The 18,856-nt window shown below is 35.6% G+C and overlaps 4 protein-coding genes across 10 annotated transcripts in view; 2 read left to right on the top strand and 2 right to left on the bottom strand.

Moving 5' to 3' along the window:
- The window catches only part of LOC132201277 (nuclear receptor coactivator 2), a 23,657-nt gene extending 19,050 nt beyond the window's left edge, over positions 1 to 4,607 (bottom strand). For both annotated transcript variants that reach the window (XM_059627307.1, XM_059627308.1), the window contains exon 1: positions 4,179 to 4,607. The gene's annotated coding sequence lies outside the window, so the exon portion shown is untranslated. The remainder of the gene's footprint in view (positions 1 to 4,178) is intronic.
- On the top strand, positions 4,187 to 7,679 carry LOC132201279 (probable tRNA N6-adenosine threonylcarbamoyltransferase). 4 transcript variants are annotated; one of them, XM_059627313.1, is made up of 9 exons: positions 4,187 to 4,512; positions 5,575 to 5,700; positions 5,785 to 5,864; positions 5,927 to 6,068; positions 6,159 to 6,232; positions 6,327 to 6,472; positions 6,530 to 6,708; positions 6,867 to 7,098; positions 7,626 to 7,679. In XM_059627313.1, the coding sequence occupies exons 2-9, from the start codon at positions 5,589 to 5,591 to the stop codon at positions 7,666 to 7,668; spliced, it is 1,008 nt and encodes a 335-aa protein (XP_059483296.1). In that variant the 5' UTR covers positions 4,187 to 4,512; positions 5,575 to 5,588; the 3' UTR covers positions 7,669 to 7,679. The 4 variants fall into 4 exon arrangements, with proteins under 4 accessions (XP_059483296.1, XP_059483295.1, XP_059483294.1 ...); XM_059627312.1 differs by having other exon boundaries at positions 4,189 to 5,154; XM_059627311.1 differs by having other exon boundaries at positions 4,189 to 5,166.
- On the top strand, positions 7,631 to 14,071 carry LOC132201280 (leukocyte antigen CD37-like). 2 transcript variants are annotated; one of them, XM_059627317.1, is made up of 6 exons: positions 7,631 to 7,722; positions 8,017 to 8,174; positions 8,811 to 9,035; positions 9,387 to 9,587; positions 10,344 to 10,559; positions 10,631 to 14,071. In XM_059627317.1, exons 2-6 carry the CDS (start codon positions 8,112 to 8,114, stop codon positions 10,793 to 10,795), a joined length of 870 nt encoding a protein of 289 aa, XP_059483300.1. In that variant the 5' UTR covers positions 7,631 to 7,722; positions 8,017 to 8,111; the 3' UTR covers positions 10,796 to 14,071. The 2 variants fall into 2 exon arrangements, with proteins under 2 accessions (XP_059483300.1, XP_059483298.1); XM_059627315.1 differs by having other exon boundaries at positions 7,715 to 8,174.
- LOC132201282 (alpha-crystallin B chain) lies at positions 13,016 to 18,856 on the bottom strand. 2 transcript variants are annotated; one of them, XM_059627318.1, is made up of 4 exons: positions 18,555 to 18,856; positions 17,239 to 17,346; positions 16,701 to 16,893; positions 13,016 to 13,819 (listed from the first exon to the last, which is right to left on the bottom strand). In XM_059627318.1, the coding sequence occupies exons 1-4, from the start codon at positions 18,734 to 18,736 to the stop codon at positions 13,625 to 13,627; spliced, it is 678 nt and encodes a 225-aa protein (XP_059483301.1). In that variant the 5' UTR covers positions 18,737 to 18,856; the 3' UTR covers positions 13,016 to 13,624. The 2 variants fall into 2 exon arrangements, with proteins under 2 accessions (XP_059483301.1, XP_059483302.1); XM_059627319.1 differs by lacking the exon at positions 17,239 to 17,346 and having other exon boundaries at positions 18,555 to 18,853.

The following is an 18,856-nucleotide window of genomic DNA, read 5'->3' as shown; positions in this document are numbered from 1 at the left end:
TTTAATACTCAACATACATTCAATGGTTACCCTGAGCAATAGGGTCGAGTTCAGTCGCAGTTTTTTGCCGCTACAGGGACTGATATTTCCAGGGCGCAAAGCCTTTTCCCGGGGATGAAACAACGCTTTAAAAGAATAATTAAAATTCTTTTATTTCTGGAATTTTGATTTTTCAATAAAAATAAATGTAACATGAAATATTTAAGAGCTAAAAGCAGTAAAAAGTTTAATTTTTTTTTATTAAACAAATACTATTTTTTTTTTTTAATTTATAATACGATAACAAGATTGAAATTCAGCCATTAAATTTCTTACAATTAAAAAAATTTATATTTCACATTAACAAATTTTTATAGCAGATAAATAAAACTACATTTCAATTTTTATTTCATTTCCAAATGAAAATTTTCTTAAACTATTCCTAAATAAAAAATAAGGTGCGCAATTTGAATCAAGCGATTTCAGTAGTCAAATGTCAGAGACAACATTGATCGGATCGTAAGAGATCAGAAAATGCATTCATTCATCTTTATTATTTCAAGAGCGTGATAGCTGTGAGCAATTATCATCTTCCTGAACATATCAAAAACATGTGGTTATCAAGTGTTTACATAGGAATCTGATCTGAATTAATATTCTACGAAAAAATGTTCCATGATGTGCACGAATATTTTTAGTGTGAAATTTGCCATTTGTTTTTGAATAAAAACCATTTTCGCAACAAGTAAAAGGCATGATCATCTCCTCCAGTGTAAATTTCTTAAAAAAATTATAATTTTTTGAGTGCGTTTTAATTGTCGTACACAGATTTTACTGCACCGCCGAGATATTAAAAACAAACAAATGAATTTTATTAAGTCTTTATCAAGTATTGCATTTTTTTATATGTTATTTGGGTCCTGATAAGGTTAATATAATTATTTAATAAGTTAAGGCCCATCGCAGAGAATACTGGCAATATTCACAAATGTGGACAAATAAAAAATATTTTTAATGCATCAAACTAGAATTCTGGATAAGGCTAAGTCATTTTTTGACGTTTCTAACAAGTGTGGAATTGTATTGTTGTCAGATTTGGAATTTTCGGAGGCACTCTTGCTATTATTATTAGAAGTGGCTTCAAAACAAGCGGGCGTGCTAGTTGCAAGTACATGTGACGTCAGCGGTCCCGTTGCAGGCAGATACATACATTTGAGTGACGAGAATGTGTTGTTGCCGACGCCGAGGGCTGCGGCGGCGAGCCGGCTGCAGCTTCTACGAGGACAAAAACACTGTCCTCCATTTCCATTATTGTTCCGCACGCACCTGCCGACGTCGCTCAATTGCTTCTTTTAAATGATTTAGCTCCTTTTCCCTTTTGCTTTGAAGATTGAAGTCACATTAGTTAGAAATGTTTTCGTTATCAAATTTTTATTTATTTATTCTTAATTACCAAAATATATTTCTACTAAAACGGGGTCTGCACGATTTGTTACGATTCCATTGATTCCTGTCTTGTAGGCCATATTTGCGTCTTTCCAGAACCACAAAGAAAACTTGTCCAAGCATTTAAATTTATGGCCGATTAAAATTTGGACGGAAATTGTAATTTCGTCAAAAAACTCAAATTCCGATTATTTCCGAAGTAATGTGGAAATGATTTTTTCCGCTTTTCATCACATGAATTTGACTGGTAAAAATTCAGCTTTCATGGAAGTTTTTCTAATTGTAAGTCAAAACGTGACTAGACTGGACTAAACAGATTTTCAATTACTTTTAGGGAACTCACAGACTTTCCTTATAAAATTAGCGATCAAAAAAAGCCACCAGTTGCTAAATCAGTCTTGACTCTGTGAGCTTCAATACCTGCAATGCTCTCTTCAGTGATCGAGACATAGACATTTAAAGTTTGCGTTTTTTTATTTAAATTGCAAGTTAAAACAGTTTAAGCGAGAGCGGACTTGGGCAGTGAATAATAATTCTTAATTAGCATTAACGATGTTTCATTACAAAACTCGTTTGCAAATTAGTAAGAAAGCAAAATTTATACAAATTAGGCAAAACTCGCTGTGCTCCAGCCCACCTTGCATTCAAAAATTCTTTAAATTTGAGCAAAATTTTAGACAAAAACATCATAGCAATATTCTCTATTATATATACCACTCTAAAAATGTTTGTGCATTAGGAAAATAATTTTAATTGAAATTTAAAAAAAATTGTAATTGCATTAAATACTTCACACTAAGCTTGACTTCGATTGTGTTTCATGTAATTTATCGAACAATTGTGACCACATTCACAGAAATCCTTGCAAAGGACAAATTAAAAAAAAAATATTATCGTCTTTGTTATACAAGAATTGACAATTCAATATTATTTTATTCTCTCACAAGTTGACATAATATTAGAGAAGACAATTTTTTTATTAAATTTTTAAATTTTAGATCGGCTAAATTTCTATCTGTTTTGGGACAGGGCTAAAAAAGTACTTGACTAAACAATGCACTGACCTAGTTTGATTCTTGCGATCACCATTGCAGATTTTCCACGAGACTCGTTTTGAGCCCGGCATAAATTTGAAAGTGAAAATGCGTTCACATAAGTTCAGCAGTCGACAAAGAAACAAATTATTGTTCAACTCGGATACAATTTATATAAGATTAATTAAGACTCGTCGCGTTATCCGAGCTGGCACAAATTTGAATTGCCTCTTTATCACTTTTGTTTTCATAATTACCGCAGTGTTGGAATTCAGTGCTATTATTTTTGTTGTTCATTCTTCACTAATCAAGTCATACCAAAAAAAAAAGAGAGATAAGCCAAACCAGACCATTGGCCTAGCGGTTCAGGTGCTTGCATTTGAATCAAATTTTTTACTATTGAAATAAGATTATTTGATCTTTTGGAAATCGCGATGTCAATTCAATTATTGCCTCGAAGAATTGAATGTTTCTGTTCAGACAATAATTTAAATTTGTTTATTCTCTCAAAACAGTTCAGACAGGTTATTTGAAAATTCACATTAAAGCTAATTAATTATGCACAGTTTTAAAATAATTTGCCAGTCGTGGGCTTTGATTTCAGAAATTTGTGGCTCCATGGAAAAAAATCATGACGAGGTGATAAACTCGTGCTCACAACTCGATTTGCAGACAAGTTTGCAACCTCCAGGTAGGAAAAAGGGCAGCGTTTGTGAAGGGTTTCCTGCCACTTTTTTGTCCTCGACCTTTCTGGACACCCCTTGACCGCGGTTTATCAAAAAATAATCTTCGACAAAAGATTTCAGGGTGAGTTGGTTCAAAATATAAATAGGCTGAAATAATTTCTATTCGTAAAAAATTGGAAGAATCTCTGATAAGGAACGATGAGCTTAAGTCTTTTATTGGTTCTTAGATAGAATTGTAAAAAAAAATAATGACGTTGTGCCATTGAGAATTTGACAAAAGCTTCCCTTGAGTTGGGCAAAGATGCAACTGATGTGCTCATGAAACGTGAAAAATTTGGTCCGGCTCAGGGTACTAATCAGGACAACATTTTGTATATTTTATTTGGAAATATTTTTACCGATTGAAAAAGGGGCAAGTTACGATTTGCAACCTGCACATTTTTTCATCTCCGCCAACCGGCCCTCATTCTTTATTATTATTATTATTATTGTAGCAAATGTGACAGCCATCGCCACTACGAAATATAAAGCTTAAAACCTTTTCCCAATTTGATTTGTCAAATCCTATAATATGTAAATTCGCCAAATAATAACAGACCAATAAAGTCGAACTAATTTTTTTTGCCGCATAATAATAACAATAATATCCTGAATAATGAAATATCATCTTCTCAGATTGCAATTGCATTATAACTTCTCATGCGAAGAAAAAAATATTTATGTAATTTTCATTATTCTTACACCAACGTAATTAACAGAAGCTAACCATAAAATTTGAAATTGCTCGTAAATGGCAGCCTAAGCGAGTTGAAATCAAAAACAATTCGGCCAAATCAAAATGCCGATTATCTAGAAAGCTTAAACTTGGAATAATTATTTAGCTGAGAGGCGACGTTTGGGCCGTTTTGGGTTGAAAATTTTGCGTTGTGGCTTCTCCAGCCGCCACTTAATAGGCGAAGAAAAGTGGGAGGCGCCGCACCGAATGTGGCCGTCATCGCGATGCAAACACGATTATGAACGGAATTGAGCTCACCTGCTTGCGAGGTTGTTGGATTCTGCATAATGCGACACCTTGGACGCTCACAAATCCATTTCGGGGCACGATCAGGTCGCACTGGTGCCAAAATCGGTGCGTCCGCGACTCGGGCACACAAAATCCCAAGACCTTGAGGGTTGCGACTGGCTGGCGATGGCTGTGATTTTTCTTCTTCTCGGCCCGACCGACTGCGGCTAGATGCTGGTCGCACTGAACAAATCGGACACGCAAAGTACGCGAAGCTGGCACTTGGACACACTCACGAGAACATACTAGTCGGTTAATTGCAGGGGTTTTCGCACCGCTTCCAGCACTGACACATCCCGGTGTGGTAAGAACACGAAAATACAGCGCAGACTGATTTGGACGGCGAGAACACAGCAATATGGCCGACTTGTTTCTGTGTGGCACAGGCAGGGAAATATGTGATTTGACCCTGAGGACTAGCGGGTCCGGATAACGCCCGCTCATTGGTCCGTACGTTGCCAACTCACGCGCTCATTGGTTGCCGCCCCGGGCTCCGCAGCTTTTGGTTGCGCCCGCCAGGGAGCGAATACAAACGTAAACATGCAATGCGCTGCTCAATCTCCGCTGCTGGGCAGGCAGGCCATGCTCGCCATCTATTGGTTGAAGAAGCAAAAATATTCAGAAAAATCTGGCTTTCTTTTATTTAGATCTAAATTTAATAATTTTTCAATTTTTTCATGTATTTTTGCCTGTAGAGTGACATAGAATTCATTTAATTTTTCTTTAATTTAGTTTTCTTGTTATCGTTAATTCTGGTTAATTCCCTTTTTCTGCGTACAGTTAACTTAAAAGTTTGTTCCGCGGTTTGTGGTAGCACTGCTATTGCGAACATAACAATAACAATACATCAGCTGCTTGCGAATCTTGAATCTTGCCTTTTTTCCCTTCAAACTTGCCTGCCAAAAAGCCGAAGCCTGAAAGAATTCCAGATTCAAGTCTGACCAAAGTCTATGTAAAAGTTAGTTATCTTCCTAGTTGGAATTTTAGTATATCATTTTCATTTTTTTGTGCTCATCTATAATGTTTTTGTTTGAAGAAATTGATTGGCTTTCAAGAAGATTATCGTGCAAGTGAAGAACTCGGGCTTTTTCCTAGTTGTGTTTTTTTTTTTTAAACAAGACGGCTGTACAAGTTTCAGGTCACGGTCCACGACCCTCTATTTCTTGAGCAAACGCGCTGCTCGGCGTCATTTTGTTTGAATAAAAACCATTTTTACAACGAGGAAGAATTGCAAGATCCAATAATAATTTTTATTTATGTAATATTTTAGAATTTGCATATAAATTTCTGAACTACATACATTTTTTTAACACCTTTATCTATCGATCCAGAATTATAAATTTTTTTCTCCCTCTGCTCCTCTCAGGAAGCTGCTGGAGAATGATCGTCCTTGGCATGGAGGGTAGTGCTAATAAAATTGGTGTGGGAATAATAAAAGACGGCGTCGTCTTGGCAAATCCAAGAAGAACTTACATCACCCCACCAGGAGAAGGTAAAATAAAATAAAATACAATTTTATTCAAATTAATTACTATGCATTTAAGAGCTTTCATCGAACAAAAATTTGATCTTGCAGGATTTCTTCCTCGGGAAACAGCTAAGCATCACAGGGAAAATGTGTTAGCGCTGATCAAACTGGCTTTTAAAGAGGCACAAGTTTGTTTGCATTTTCTTAATTTGTTAAAAATTCAAATCGTAATTATATTTTCTTTTTTTAGATCAGTCCAGATGAAATCGATGTAATTTGTTACACCAAAGGCCCTGGAATGGGTGCTCCATTGGTTGTTGTCGCTGTCGTTGCTCGAACTTTGGCACAGTTGTGGAACAAACCCATCATTGGAGTCAACCACTGTATTGGACGTATCCTTTTTCTTCCAAAATGAAAAATATTTTTAGAATAATTTACAAAAAACATATTTTATGCTGTTTCCCTTAACAAATCTCCTATAGATATAGAAATGGGCAGGCTCATCACTGGTTGCAACAATCCAACGGTTCTTTACGTCAGTGGAGGAAACACACAAGTAAATTTATTTTGTTTTCCTACGTTTTATTAGTTGTTTAAATTTCTCAGTCAGCAGATTGAGAATTTTTACTAAAACTTTAATCCGCTTGCAGGTCATTGCGTATTCAGAGAGGAGGTACAGAATTTTTGGTGAGACAATCGACATTGCTGTTGGAAACTGCCTAGACAGATTTGCTAGAGTACTGAAGCTCTCGAATGATCCCAGTCCTGGGTACAACATAGAGCAGGCAGCAAAAAAGTAAGCATATTTAGATGCAGAAATGTTTTTTTAATCAAACTGATGTTTTGGCTTTAGGGGAAAACGCTTTTATCAACTCCCGTATGTTGTGAAGGGAATGGACGTGTCATTCTCAGGCCTCTTATCTCACATTGAAAAACAGGCTCCCAAACTCATCGAGAGTGGTGAATACACGCCTGAAGATATGTGTTATTCACTGCAAGAAACTGTTTTTGCCATGCTGGTTGAAACAACAGGTGATGCTCAATTGAATTGTCTTAACTCCTTTATTCTGAAATACTAAAGCAAATAGCATCATAAAAAATGCAAAAATTTATTATGTAAAAATTTTAAATTGAAGCTACTGTTGATTTTTGTTTTCTAATTCGCAAAAACAAATTGTTTTATTTGGCAGAAAGAGCCATGGCTCACTGTGGATCTCAGGAGGCACTGATTGTTGGTGGCGTTGGGTGCAACGAGAGACTCCAAGCCATGATGGCAATAATGTGCGAAGAGAGAGGAGCAAAGATGTATGCCACAGATGAACGGTTTTGCATTGATAATGGAGCCATGATTGCCCAAGCTGGTTTCGAAATGTTCAGAGCAGGAATTACAACAAAGTGGGAAGAAACAAAAATCACACAGAGGTAGGAAACTAATATACTCACGTGATTCCCGTTTTTATCTAAATTTTATTTCAAAATAGTTAAAAAAAATTCAATGAAAGAACAAATATTATTCTGGCATAAGAAAAAAAGGCACTATAGCAAAAAAATTGGATAATAAGAAATTCATGATCATTAAACTAAAACATCTCAAACAATCTCAAAGCTTAAGGAAAAGTAGTTGATTGAGTAAAACTCGTAACCCTTCTTCTTTTCTATTTTTCTGCAACGAAAAGTAAAAATGCAACAGGCTTTTTAGATGCACCTTCTGCGCCACTATAAAATGGCATAGGCTGTCTTGGCCTGACAATTAGGCCTGACTCTAAAAAAATATTTATTATTGCTTCACACACCATCGGTCTGTCCAGCTAGCTGGACGGTTGCGACTTGGTTCCTGAACTCGCATAAATTGCAGAAGCAACGATGCGTTTATTGATCTAGATTATTAACAACAAAAATAAAGCATAAATTTTACTGTTTTGTTTTACCAGTATGCAATTTTTTTGCAGATACCGCACGGATGAAGTTGAAGTTGTATGGAGAGACCAATAATTTTAAAATTAATTTAAACAAACTGAAACAAAGTTTTGTGAGGTTTAAAACCAGGTTTAATAAACCTTTGCATTTCCTACTTCAAAGAATTTTTAATGTGTTCTAAGAAATCTACGGATTTACTTTTTTTATTTCATTATTTAAAAAAATTGTTTGCATTGCTTATATTAATTGATTAAGTATTAAATTATCGTGCCACACAGTGCAATCTACACGTTTGCAATTTAGTAAAAAAATTAACAAACAAAAGGGAAGGCACCAGTACTATCAGTCTAGAGGGCCAAAGTGGTGCATTATAGCCCGCAATGACCGCGCGCACTCATGCGTGTTTCCGTTTCCTTTCGTCAGCTCTAAACCTGGTCCCACCGTTGGTCCCACCTCATCAGTCCAACTCCGCAAGCGTCAGTAGTCCGCAGCAATCTGCATTTGCCTTGCCTAAAATCATGTCAACGCGTGGAGCTACCGTCTATGGGGTGCTACTTTTGTTTTTCAACACATTGTTTTTGGTAAGTATAAGCTTAATTCAGAGTAATTATTATAAAATAATATTGCTCTTTTTGCTCACAATTTCACCTGACACATTTATTATTTCGGCCAGCGCTTTAGTCCGCCTTATATGTAGCTCATTGTTCAATGTGCGGCAAGTCAAGCGTATAGTATGATTGAATCACACAATTCTCCTCTTGAATTGAAAAACAGAAAATATGTTTTACTGTCGCATTGTTTATTATTCAAAAATAAAGTCACAATGGAGAAATAAAAATGAAATGTGAATGAAGCAATGTCGACAAATTTGCTAAAACCTGGACCTAAAAAAGGTCCATGCTAAGAGATGGGAGGACGGAAACCTAATTGAATAAAACTAAAAAAAAAAAAAAAAAAAAAAAAAATGATGATAACGAAATTTATTTGTTATTCTTTTCAAATGAAAAAGAGGGAATTTTCATCAGAATTAAGCTCCAAAAAAACACTCTGAATCTAAATCCAAATATCAAAATTTGAATTGAATTGAAAACCACCAAGAAAAGCACAAAACACGCAGACCACCCCCTTTATGAAGTTAAATGCGCAGAATAGGAAAGAGATAGCGTGAATTGACTAAAAAATAAATCTTCAGTGATTTTTGTTTCTTCTCATTTTAGGCTAGTGGTGGTGCACTCGTGGTTTTGAGCGCGCTTCTCCTTTCTGATACGGAAAGGGTGCTCCTTTCGCGCCTTCTCCTCTTAAGCCCTGAAGCCCAGCGGTCGTACTACCCTCCTTTCTACTACGCAGCCCTTGCTATGGGATGCACTGGTTTAGCTGGCTGTACGACTGCCTTCCTTGGTTACTGGGGTGCTTGTCAGAAGAGAAAAGGTCTTCTAGGCACAGTAAGTATAATTTTTCATTTCTATATCAAAAAAAGTTTCTCTGGCGAGCGCTCCGCGCCTCCAGCCCAAAGCTCGCATACTCGTAATGAAGTATTATAATCTTCTAAAGGAGTTTTCTACAAATAATGAAGTTTTGCCGGGTAAAGTCGTCCCCATTAAAAGTAAAAATTTTGCATATATAATAGACTGGTGTTGCCAGATTTAAAAACGATTTCATTATTGATGCAATTCTCACCCTGAAACGGAGTTATGGAACGGGATTCCGAAATCGCTGTAGTTTGACCCAAATGACATAAATAAATTCAAGAAAGCAAATATTATAATTATTATATTGTGTTTGTTCTTTTCTAGTTGATTGGTTTGCTTGCGATTTTGCTGCTAGGCCAAGCAGCTTTGGTGATCGTGCTCTGCACCCTGCCAGTGGGGGCGAAGACCCTGTTTGGAATCGGTGGCATTTTGGAGTCGAAAACTCTCACCGAAGTCCTGCAAGTCAATTTTGGATCTCCTGGACACGAACTTTTCACAGCCGCATATGATTTGGCACAATATACGGTAAACATATATTTGATATATTTTGAATTTACTCAAATATTGCTCTTTGTTTTCAAACGTTTTTATATTTGACGAGAGGAATAAGGAATAAGCCAAACTTTTCATTAAATATTATGGTTATGGAGGTGTTATTATTATTATTGATTTTTAAAATACTCGAGATAAAGATAGATAGTGAAATAATGGATGCGCTCATCAATATTAAGCAGTCGCGCTCAATGGAATATTGTGCCCGCACTTAAGTTTTTGAAAAAGTTTGTCTAGTCAAACAAATTTTTCGATATAAACCATCTGCAATTGTAAAGTACAAGATTAGCTTAAGCAAAAATGGTTTCAATTTTGAAGTTTGGAATATAAAGTCGGCTTTTGGCTTTTCCTAAATTCAAATCACCATAAATCAACCTTCGATCGTGAAATTCTACCACAAAATTTTAAATTTTTTTTTACTAAAAACACTATATTCTCCAATTCTCTTTTATAAATAATTGAACAAATTTGGAAATATTTAAAAATTTGATTGAGCGCAAAATGAGTGCTTCGCTCAGCAAACAATGCCCTGCAATTGGAATTTCAAAAATTGTGCGGAAGCGCTCATGATGTCATTAATTTATTTTAAAAGCGTTTATATATTCAGATTATTTAAAATCCTTTTAATATAAATATTTAATAAAATAAAGATTTTGTACGTTGGAACATGGCGGCTAAAAATTAAAGGTAAATAAAATAAAATTAAAAAATTAATTATATATTTCACAGTTTAAGTGTTGCGGCGTTTTGGGGTCAAGCGACTATGAAGCTTCTTGGTGGCGGATGCAAGAGTTAGGGAGCAGAGAGATGAGAGTGCCATTGACCTGTTGCTACCTGGACAATTTGTCCAGTGACGCGAGGGCATTCCTTGATCCAGTGCCTCACAACAATACAGTGTGCCAAGCCCCTGATGCTAAAGTAAATAAGATCGAGAGATTCCAACAGGTAAAGTTTTGAATTTAGCAAAACATGAGAAAATAAAAAATGTTAACTTTTGTATTCTTATTATTTTATAGGGTTGTTTGCCATCTCTAGAAAATTGGTTCACAACCCAGTGGACGTATGCTGCTGGCATAGTGGCCATCCTGTTTGGTCTGCAACTGTCCGTCTTCTTCAGCGCCATCGCCCTGTGTCGGCGCCTGCCATCAAGAAGGCGCCAGGCATGCGCCAACTCGTTATGAAGACAATCCCTCGGAGTCCCTTCGACGGCAAAATATGGGGACTCTGAGGGCCACTACCCAAGCAACAAGCCTGAGTACCAGTCTACACGTGGAGGCTGCACCCTGTCGAGGCAGGGCCGATGGGAAGTCGCCCGACAACCAGTGAGGAAACACATTGATTCTCACTGGGTTGTTCGAGCGACTCCAGCCACCTTGACGGGAAACCGAAATCCTTTGGGTCGGGGCAACGCGCTAAACTATTGCAGTCGTGGTAAGCCAAGAATAAAACGACCAGCGCCAGCTGTCCCCAGAGACTTGTTGGAGTACCAAGAAATGCTGCGCCGAAGTGCAATTTGGTGACAATGATCTTTAATTGGGGGTTTTTTTTATTTTTATAATTAACGTCCTTCAAAAAGGAAACTGCTGGAAGAAAATCAAATCGAGCAGACAGCGACCACATATTTAGAACAAAGCGGTTCTGTAATGCGCTAACCGAGAGAGCTTTTATGCGCTAAAAACACCGCTCATAGCGCGATCGTACCCTCACTAAAACACAATTCCGTAAACTCATCACAGAATTACAATAAGCAATATATAAACCATTTTTAAGTACTTCTCATGTATCAACCGTTCTAAACAAATTATTTATCAAGAAAACAGTTCTTTTATTTTCTGACAATATAATCAGCATGCACTCATTTTAAATCATACAAGCTGAAAGCCAAGAAAAACTCAAATTTTATTCAATTAAGTTAAAATAGTTCAATGTCAAATTAAAATTTTCACAACCCAAAACAGTGCGCTTGAAACTTAAATACCATGACTGTTTTAGACTGATTCAGTGTTAAATAATTATCACGGTAAAAATCAGACATCAACGGTAATAATATAAATAATTTAGATCATTCATAATTTGCTTGCCCTTTCCTATTGTAAATCATTACTCGTGCTTTTAAATTGTGTATTTTTTTATTCTAGCACTTCATTTGATTAGCACTTCTTTAACCTATAAAACGATTAAGATCATTAAGATCTCATTGTTATTCTTTAACGAAGAGTGGAAAGGGCCGCAATTTAAATTAAGGCATATTTTTAGATTATTTTATGTCCAGGTTTCCTTCACCTGATGTAAAAAATGCTGTAATTTAAAGAATAATATATTATTTTGTGTCAACTTGTAATTAATTTATGTACGTGTTATCCCACACTCGTCCTGTATTTACTCTTGAACCAGAGAAAACGACACCTTGTTGGCAGGGATCGCCACAAAGCACTGGGCGTAATATGTGTTGAAATACAATGAACATGCGCGCAAAGTGTGAATATACGAGTGGGTAGCTAAGAAGTGCAACATACTTGTTTGTGAAAGTAATGGGCAAGAAGGGTGTCGAATTAAAAATGATCGCTAACGAATCATCATGGTGTAATTTTTATATCCGCATCATATAGCGAGAAAGACATTAGCACAGGCACCGCATCTCGTTGCGGGCTAGGCGAAAGAAAGGTGGCGCACACACTCGAGCAAGTCCTGCAAATAATCTTCTTACTTGCAATGACGGTTCCGCCAGTTTCGAGCAAGCATATCGGACGCCTTACAAGTTGCCTTCCAATTTAATCCAAATAATTCTTGCAAATAACTTAAGTATTCCTTAATGGCGATCAAATACAGTGGAATAAAATAAACATTGATTCCTCTGGATTTTTATATCATTTCTTGAAATGAAAATTAATATAATTTATCAAAATTTTTTTAATCAATTTTAATTAATTGGAAACCCCATAATTTTTTATAAAAATTGTGCAAAAATGCTTATTGATTCATGATCCGGCCCTCATTTTCCACTCTGGGCGTTTTAATGCCACAATAACCAGAATCAATCGCAAGCAAATTGTAAAGGGTTCCAATCATTATATTGCGAAGAGGAAATATCACACCACACTATGAGCGTTACTGCAACCTCTCCGCCGTGGCTACCAGATAGAATTGAATATTTCCTCGCGTCTGGAGACCTCGTCTGTGCCAAGCCAGAATCTAAAATTAGCATGGTGCGTGTGCATACAATGGGGAAGGGTGCGACTCTCTCTTTCTCTGGCGATGCGGCGCACGAAGCGCTCCCAAATATTCAAAACGCGTATAGCTGCAACCTTATTTTTTAATCCTCCACTTCCCAGGTCTCGGAAGTTAAATAATATTTCATGACGTCAGAGATCAGAACTTTAAAAAAACTTCTAGTTTGAATATATTTTTGAAAATGATTTATTTCTGCAAGTAAAAAAAAACATGGTTTTGCGAGCTTTTGCAATTAAAAAGCCTTGTCCTTAAAATTTTTCTTTTTCACAATCACTGTTGACCTCTACGCAAACTGTGTGTAATTTTACACCACTATAACATTAAGCAGGCTGCCTTCCATATATCAGATTATCACCTTCAGTTCAGATTCAAAAATATGTGTTCCATATAATACTCTATATAAATAATAAATACATCCCACTCTATTTGATTCATTTTTCCTCAACGCCAGTAATGCACCACCACATAATAATTGTTAATTATATTTGTGCTGCAAGCATGTTATTTTCTGATAAGAAAAATGAACTTGGCTTATCATATCATCAAAATTTATTTTCTCTTTTTAAACAACTGACCGACTAGCTGTGGCTACCGACTGAATTTCAACGAGAGGATAAGCCGGGACTTTTAACATCATTTTTTGTTTGACAGATTAGTTTGTGATAAAAAGCTGAACAAGTAATATCATTTTAGGCAAAGTATCAATATAATATTGATACTAGAAGTTTGTGCATGCAGTTGCTGGCCGTGTGGTGCATATATTCGTGTTCACCCCAATTTTAGTTCTGGGTGATGGGGATTCGAGCCTCGCCCGGTCCGAGAGCCGGCAAGGGAGCCTCAACCGTCAAAACTCCGTCCTTGCTAAGGGAGCTCTTGATGTCTTCCGGATTTGTACCCTTGGGAAGGAGGAACTCTCGGTTGTATTCACGGTACACACTCTTGCTGTCGGACTTCTCCTCGTGTTTTGCGTGCACCTGGAACAAAATTTCAGGCATTATTTTTATTGAGTAAATAATATTTTTTTTCTTTAGTGTTCCGTGAGAAATTTTTCAAATTTGGTTTGAGCAAAAAATTAGCGCTCTGCTCAGTGATCAATCAGTTCGCTCGCAATTTTCAAAAGTAGTACGCTTGTAAAAGTTATTTTTGAGCAATGCAGTTTTATAAAAACGAGATAATTTTTTCAAAACAATCTGGTAAATTATATATAATGGGTTTACAACTTTGTACGGCCGAATATTTTTTTTTATGCCAGACGTTTTAGCAGAACTGTCGTACCGTTTTCTTTTTTTATTTCCTTCTGTCTTTAAAAAGTATATAATGAGAATAATTATTAATTATGCTCTTGGACTTTTCTTATCAAATAAAACATCTCTATATACTCAATATCAATGTGCCAATTATATAAAACGGCCAAAGTCGTAAAAGCACTGCATGCCGCCTCCCCCCTCATTTAATACAATGTTTTCAAACTTTGCTCCGATTTGCATGCAACTGCATTATTAATAAAAGCACCGTTTTTATTTTATTGTACCATTATATTGCATGAAACGTGAGCGGTGAAAAAGGGAGAAACACGCAAACATGACGTGTAGCAAATTTTGCAGCCAACTTTAACCCTTTGAAGGCAAAGAAGCATTTCTTCAAAGATGGGCGAACGGTAATTTTAGACCGTGTGGCGGAATTCAAGTCCAAACCAGTGTACGTCGCCACAAAACCAGTCGAGTGCCAAGCGTTTTCTAGTAAAATAAATCTCGCGTGTGCAAATGAAGGAGAAAAAAGAGGCACAATAATATAAATGATTATATTAATCGATGATGTAATGATACATGTAGCAAAGAGAAAAAGAGAACATGCCCAACCTCTGAGATTAATTGATAAACAATATCAGGGTCAGCCGTCAGCCGCCCATCCTCTGGAGGACAACCAAAAAAATATATATTAAATCTCAAAACGTTCACCAAATTTGCTACAAGCGACCCTCTGTATTACTCTGTATATATATTATGTAAAAATAATTACAGACACTTCTATCACAATTTTAATCGGAACCCACTAAAAAATTATCCCGCAAAAAATTGTCATTTCACTTAAAAATGGAGTAACTTGCGGGAAAAAATAGATGCTTCCCTCTTCACAACCCTAAGGACTCCGAAATTTGACAATTGACTAATTTATTCTGATCCTTTTTGCCATAGCTGCAGCAATAAGAACATCTGCATAGATCAATTTGTATCATAAACCTTCTAAAAATCATCTGCCATTTTTTTTTTTACAATTCTGATTTTTTTTTGTATTTTGTTTTTGGTAATGTAATTTTATAATAAATGGTGAAAAAAGAATATAAAAATTTAATAGCCAAGACTATCCAAATGTTTTCAAAATATGAATGGAAATAATGTGATGTAACAATTTTACAAATAAACAACAATATGTGTCAGGAAAAAAATTGTTTAGAGGCTCGATTCTAATCCGCCTGTTCTCCACTCATTGACACCCACTCTGCGTCTTTAGATCTTGTTTTTAAGCAAGAGCCGTTTGTTTCATACGTGACGTGTTCAGGTCGTAGGACTCGTAGGTAGGCGTGAGGATGAGGAAGGAGGTGGGATGAGCTCCAGGCAAGGACACCTTCGTCACAGACCCTTATAAGGGCATGGGGAGAACACACTGGATTTACAAGCAAACGCTTTCGATTCTTTGATTCAGACATAAAATCCTCTGACAAAATAAGTGTTTTAAACGCAATATCTCCGAATTTGCAACTAAAGAATTAATTTCAAAACATAATTTTATTCAAGTACACACAAATAATGATAATAATTTCCTACTACTTTGGTCATTACCATGAAATATAAAAATTTTCAAAAGCTTCTTCAGAAATTTTAAATTATTATTACTAATAATAATTACCCGCTATTACATGAAACTTTTGAAATGACAAATTTATTAACTATATAATAAATTTAATTTATGAAATTTTGCTACATAAAAATCTAATTTTTATATAATTGATTATCTTACATTTTTTGTTTAAATGAACTTTGAACCCCTGCAAAATGATAATTTTTCAAAATCCTTTGGCACTTTATCTCCACGTAACTAAGATAATCAATGTGCTAAATGTTTTTGCTTATTATTGGATTTGTAGATGTCCAAAACGTTACAAAAAATTATTATTTCAACCCTAAAAGTCTGAACCCTGCAACTGATATGATATTAAAAATTACAAAAAAAAACTTAAAAAAAAAAACACATGAGATGCAATAATAAGATACTGATTTTTCTCAAATTTGATGTATTGAGATTAGATTGATTTTACTGGAGTTGGATTTCAAATAAACCAATAAAATATCACGTTTTAAACGCAAAAATTTCTAAATAATATTGCATGTCTTGCAATTCTTCTCAATGTATCATAAAAAGCTGTAAATTTTGGTCAGAAAATTTCCTCAATATTTCATGAGGACGGCAGAGGTCCTCATGAGTCCAAACTAGGCATAGAAATGATTTGTGTGTATAGATCAGAGGTGCAGACAACTTGTTTCTAGAAAAAATCTTTTAATTTTAATAAATTTCCGGTTGCGATTTGGGTTGAGCCGAGGATTTAAGGGATTATTATTAAATTTTGCGTTACTATGGTGCATAAAATTATTCTGAAGTCGAGTTTCATCTCTAAATAAAAAAAACTTGAAAAATACTGTTAATTCGTTTGATTTGTAATTTAACTCTACCTATATTTTCCTTTTGACCAATTTTAAATAAGGCGAATTTCATAAATCATCCATAAAATTTAATTTAAAAATTAAATACATGTTCGCACTTTGAATAAATTTATAGGAAAATATGTGTGGTACTCACCATCAGTTTGTTGTCGACGGTCTTGACTACAATCTCCTCTGGGGCGTACTGGCTGACGTCGAAGCGCAGCTTCAACATCTTGTTGTCGGCGCCGTCGGGCTGGATTAGCGGCGAGTCGAGTCCATCGAGCCAAGTCCTGACTTCGCCGCCACCAGTGCGTCCATCGCTGCTGGCCGTGGTGCTCGAAGATGAGCTTTAAAAGGAAAATTGATACCGGTGAGACCAGAGGGGATAAAAACAAAATGAAAATAATCATTCAAGCAATACAGAGTGAAATTAAATATAAAATAAAGCCTGTGGGAAATCATCGACTAGCTTGCGATGTATGCAAAAAGGATTTAATATATTTATAAAAGTAGTAAATTGTAAATAAAATTAAAATAAATTAATTGGAGATTCCTGGTTGATAAAATCATAGCCATGCAGTGAGAAGCTGAGCATGCACTTTGTGTGGAAACAATAAATGCGGGCGTTGTTGACCAGAAAATGCAAATATTGTTCCTAGCCAGTGGAATGGAGTAGCGGATGAAAGCCACACCTGTGGAAGGTAGAGGAAGTTGAGCTGTGCTCATCCTGCTTTTGGTGCGGAACAAATTTGCCGGGACCACTCCAATTCTTGATGCTCTCGCTGCTATGGCTTTGGTGACTTTGGCAGGTTAGTGCGTCCAGCAGGAAAGCGGGTTAAATCAATACTTTTTATTAGTAAATAATTCTGCTGCAATGAGTCATCATCGCATATATAATTCAATAAAAAAAATCCAACGGAAAATTAGTAAAATAAAGTTTTAAAAAATTGCGTGTGAGCTGTGAGCACCATCGTTATACACCAATTATAATAACAATTAGTTGTAAAAAAATCCACTTTACTTGATTTAATTGTGCTATTTCAATGTATTTGAATGGAGAATAAATAAATAAATAAAAGAATGGGCTGATTTTTTTATAATATTTATAATAATGTGGAATTTTTCAATTTTGCTTTTTTTTCATTTTTCTTGCTCATGAAAAAAGGTTGCAGACTGTGACCGAAACTGGTAGAGCCATTTGTATTTGAATAAAAAAAAAATTTCTGCAACGAGGAAAAGCCGATCTCTTCATTTCCATATATGAAAACATCTATTATAAAGTGGCGCATAAACTGGATGGGGCGCTGTTTTTGTTTGTTAGTCATTGTCATGGCCATTGAGGGTATTACCAAGTACTGCGCCTTTTATATTTCGGAAGTTTTTGCAAAATCCTGTAATTTTTTACTACAACTCCTTTTTTGAACAAATCGTTTTTAAATAGTGATTGAATATATGGAAGAGAAAAAACAAATAATATTAAAGACACTTCCAGTTTTAAAATTTATTTCTCAGTAATTATTTTCCTTGCGGATGGAATTTTTAATTTTAATATTTGTAATTTTTGGTTTACTTTTTTTTGCAATCACATCTCACGTTTGAAAACAATTTTTTCGTAAAACGGTAGGTGGATAAGCACGAATTTTGCTAAAACAACTGCAAAATATAAAAAAAGACCGCATTATACGCCCTCGTGAGCCTCGTCCGTGCATTATAATAATTAATATGATTAGTTAAATAAATTTTTAATTCAACAATGTAAGTAGCAAAATTATTAAAATTTTTGAATAAACATATTTACAGCAGTTTATAAAAAAAGAGGATTGAAATTTATGAAATTTATTAAAAAACTGTAATATTTTTAGAATTCAACCCAAAGAAACCACTCAAAACGGAAAATAATTAATAATTAATCACTTGATAGATATAATTATTATTCTTGTGAATGCGCCAGAAATGAAATAATTAAATTATTAATAGAACAAACATATATTCAGAGACACAAACTCACCTAGTAGTGGTCTTGAAGAAGTTGGACTCTCTGTTCATCAATTCAGAGCGGAATCTCGTCATCTCATCCTCCATCTTTCGCATTTCAGCATCAAACCGCTCGCGGATGTTGCTGAATTCCGAGTCGATGACGCTGAAGTCGCCTAGCTTGATGGGGATGTTCCTCTTGTTCGAATCAGCCATGGTTGCGAATTAATTTTTCACTCAGTCAATATAGGCGTTCGCGGTTTTGCCCAAATAAGGATAGTGCGCGATCGGTGCGTCTGACTCGAATCGTGGCTCTCGTCGCGAGCCAGGCGTTTA

Source organism: Neocloeon triangulifer, unplaced genomic scaffold, assembly GCF_031216515.1.
Source record: "Neocloeon triangulifer isolate White Clay Creek 2 clone unplaced genomic scaffold, ASM3121651v1 ptg000014l, whole genome shotgun sequence".
Taxonomy (NCBI): Eukaryota; Metazoa; Arthropoda; class Insecta; order Ephemeroptera; family Baetidae; genus Neocloeon; species Neocloeon triangulifer.
This window is presented reverse-complemented; position numbering and strand designations above follow the sequence as displayed.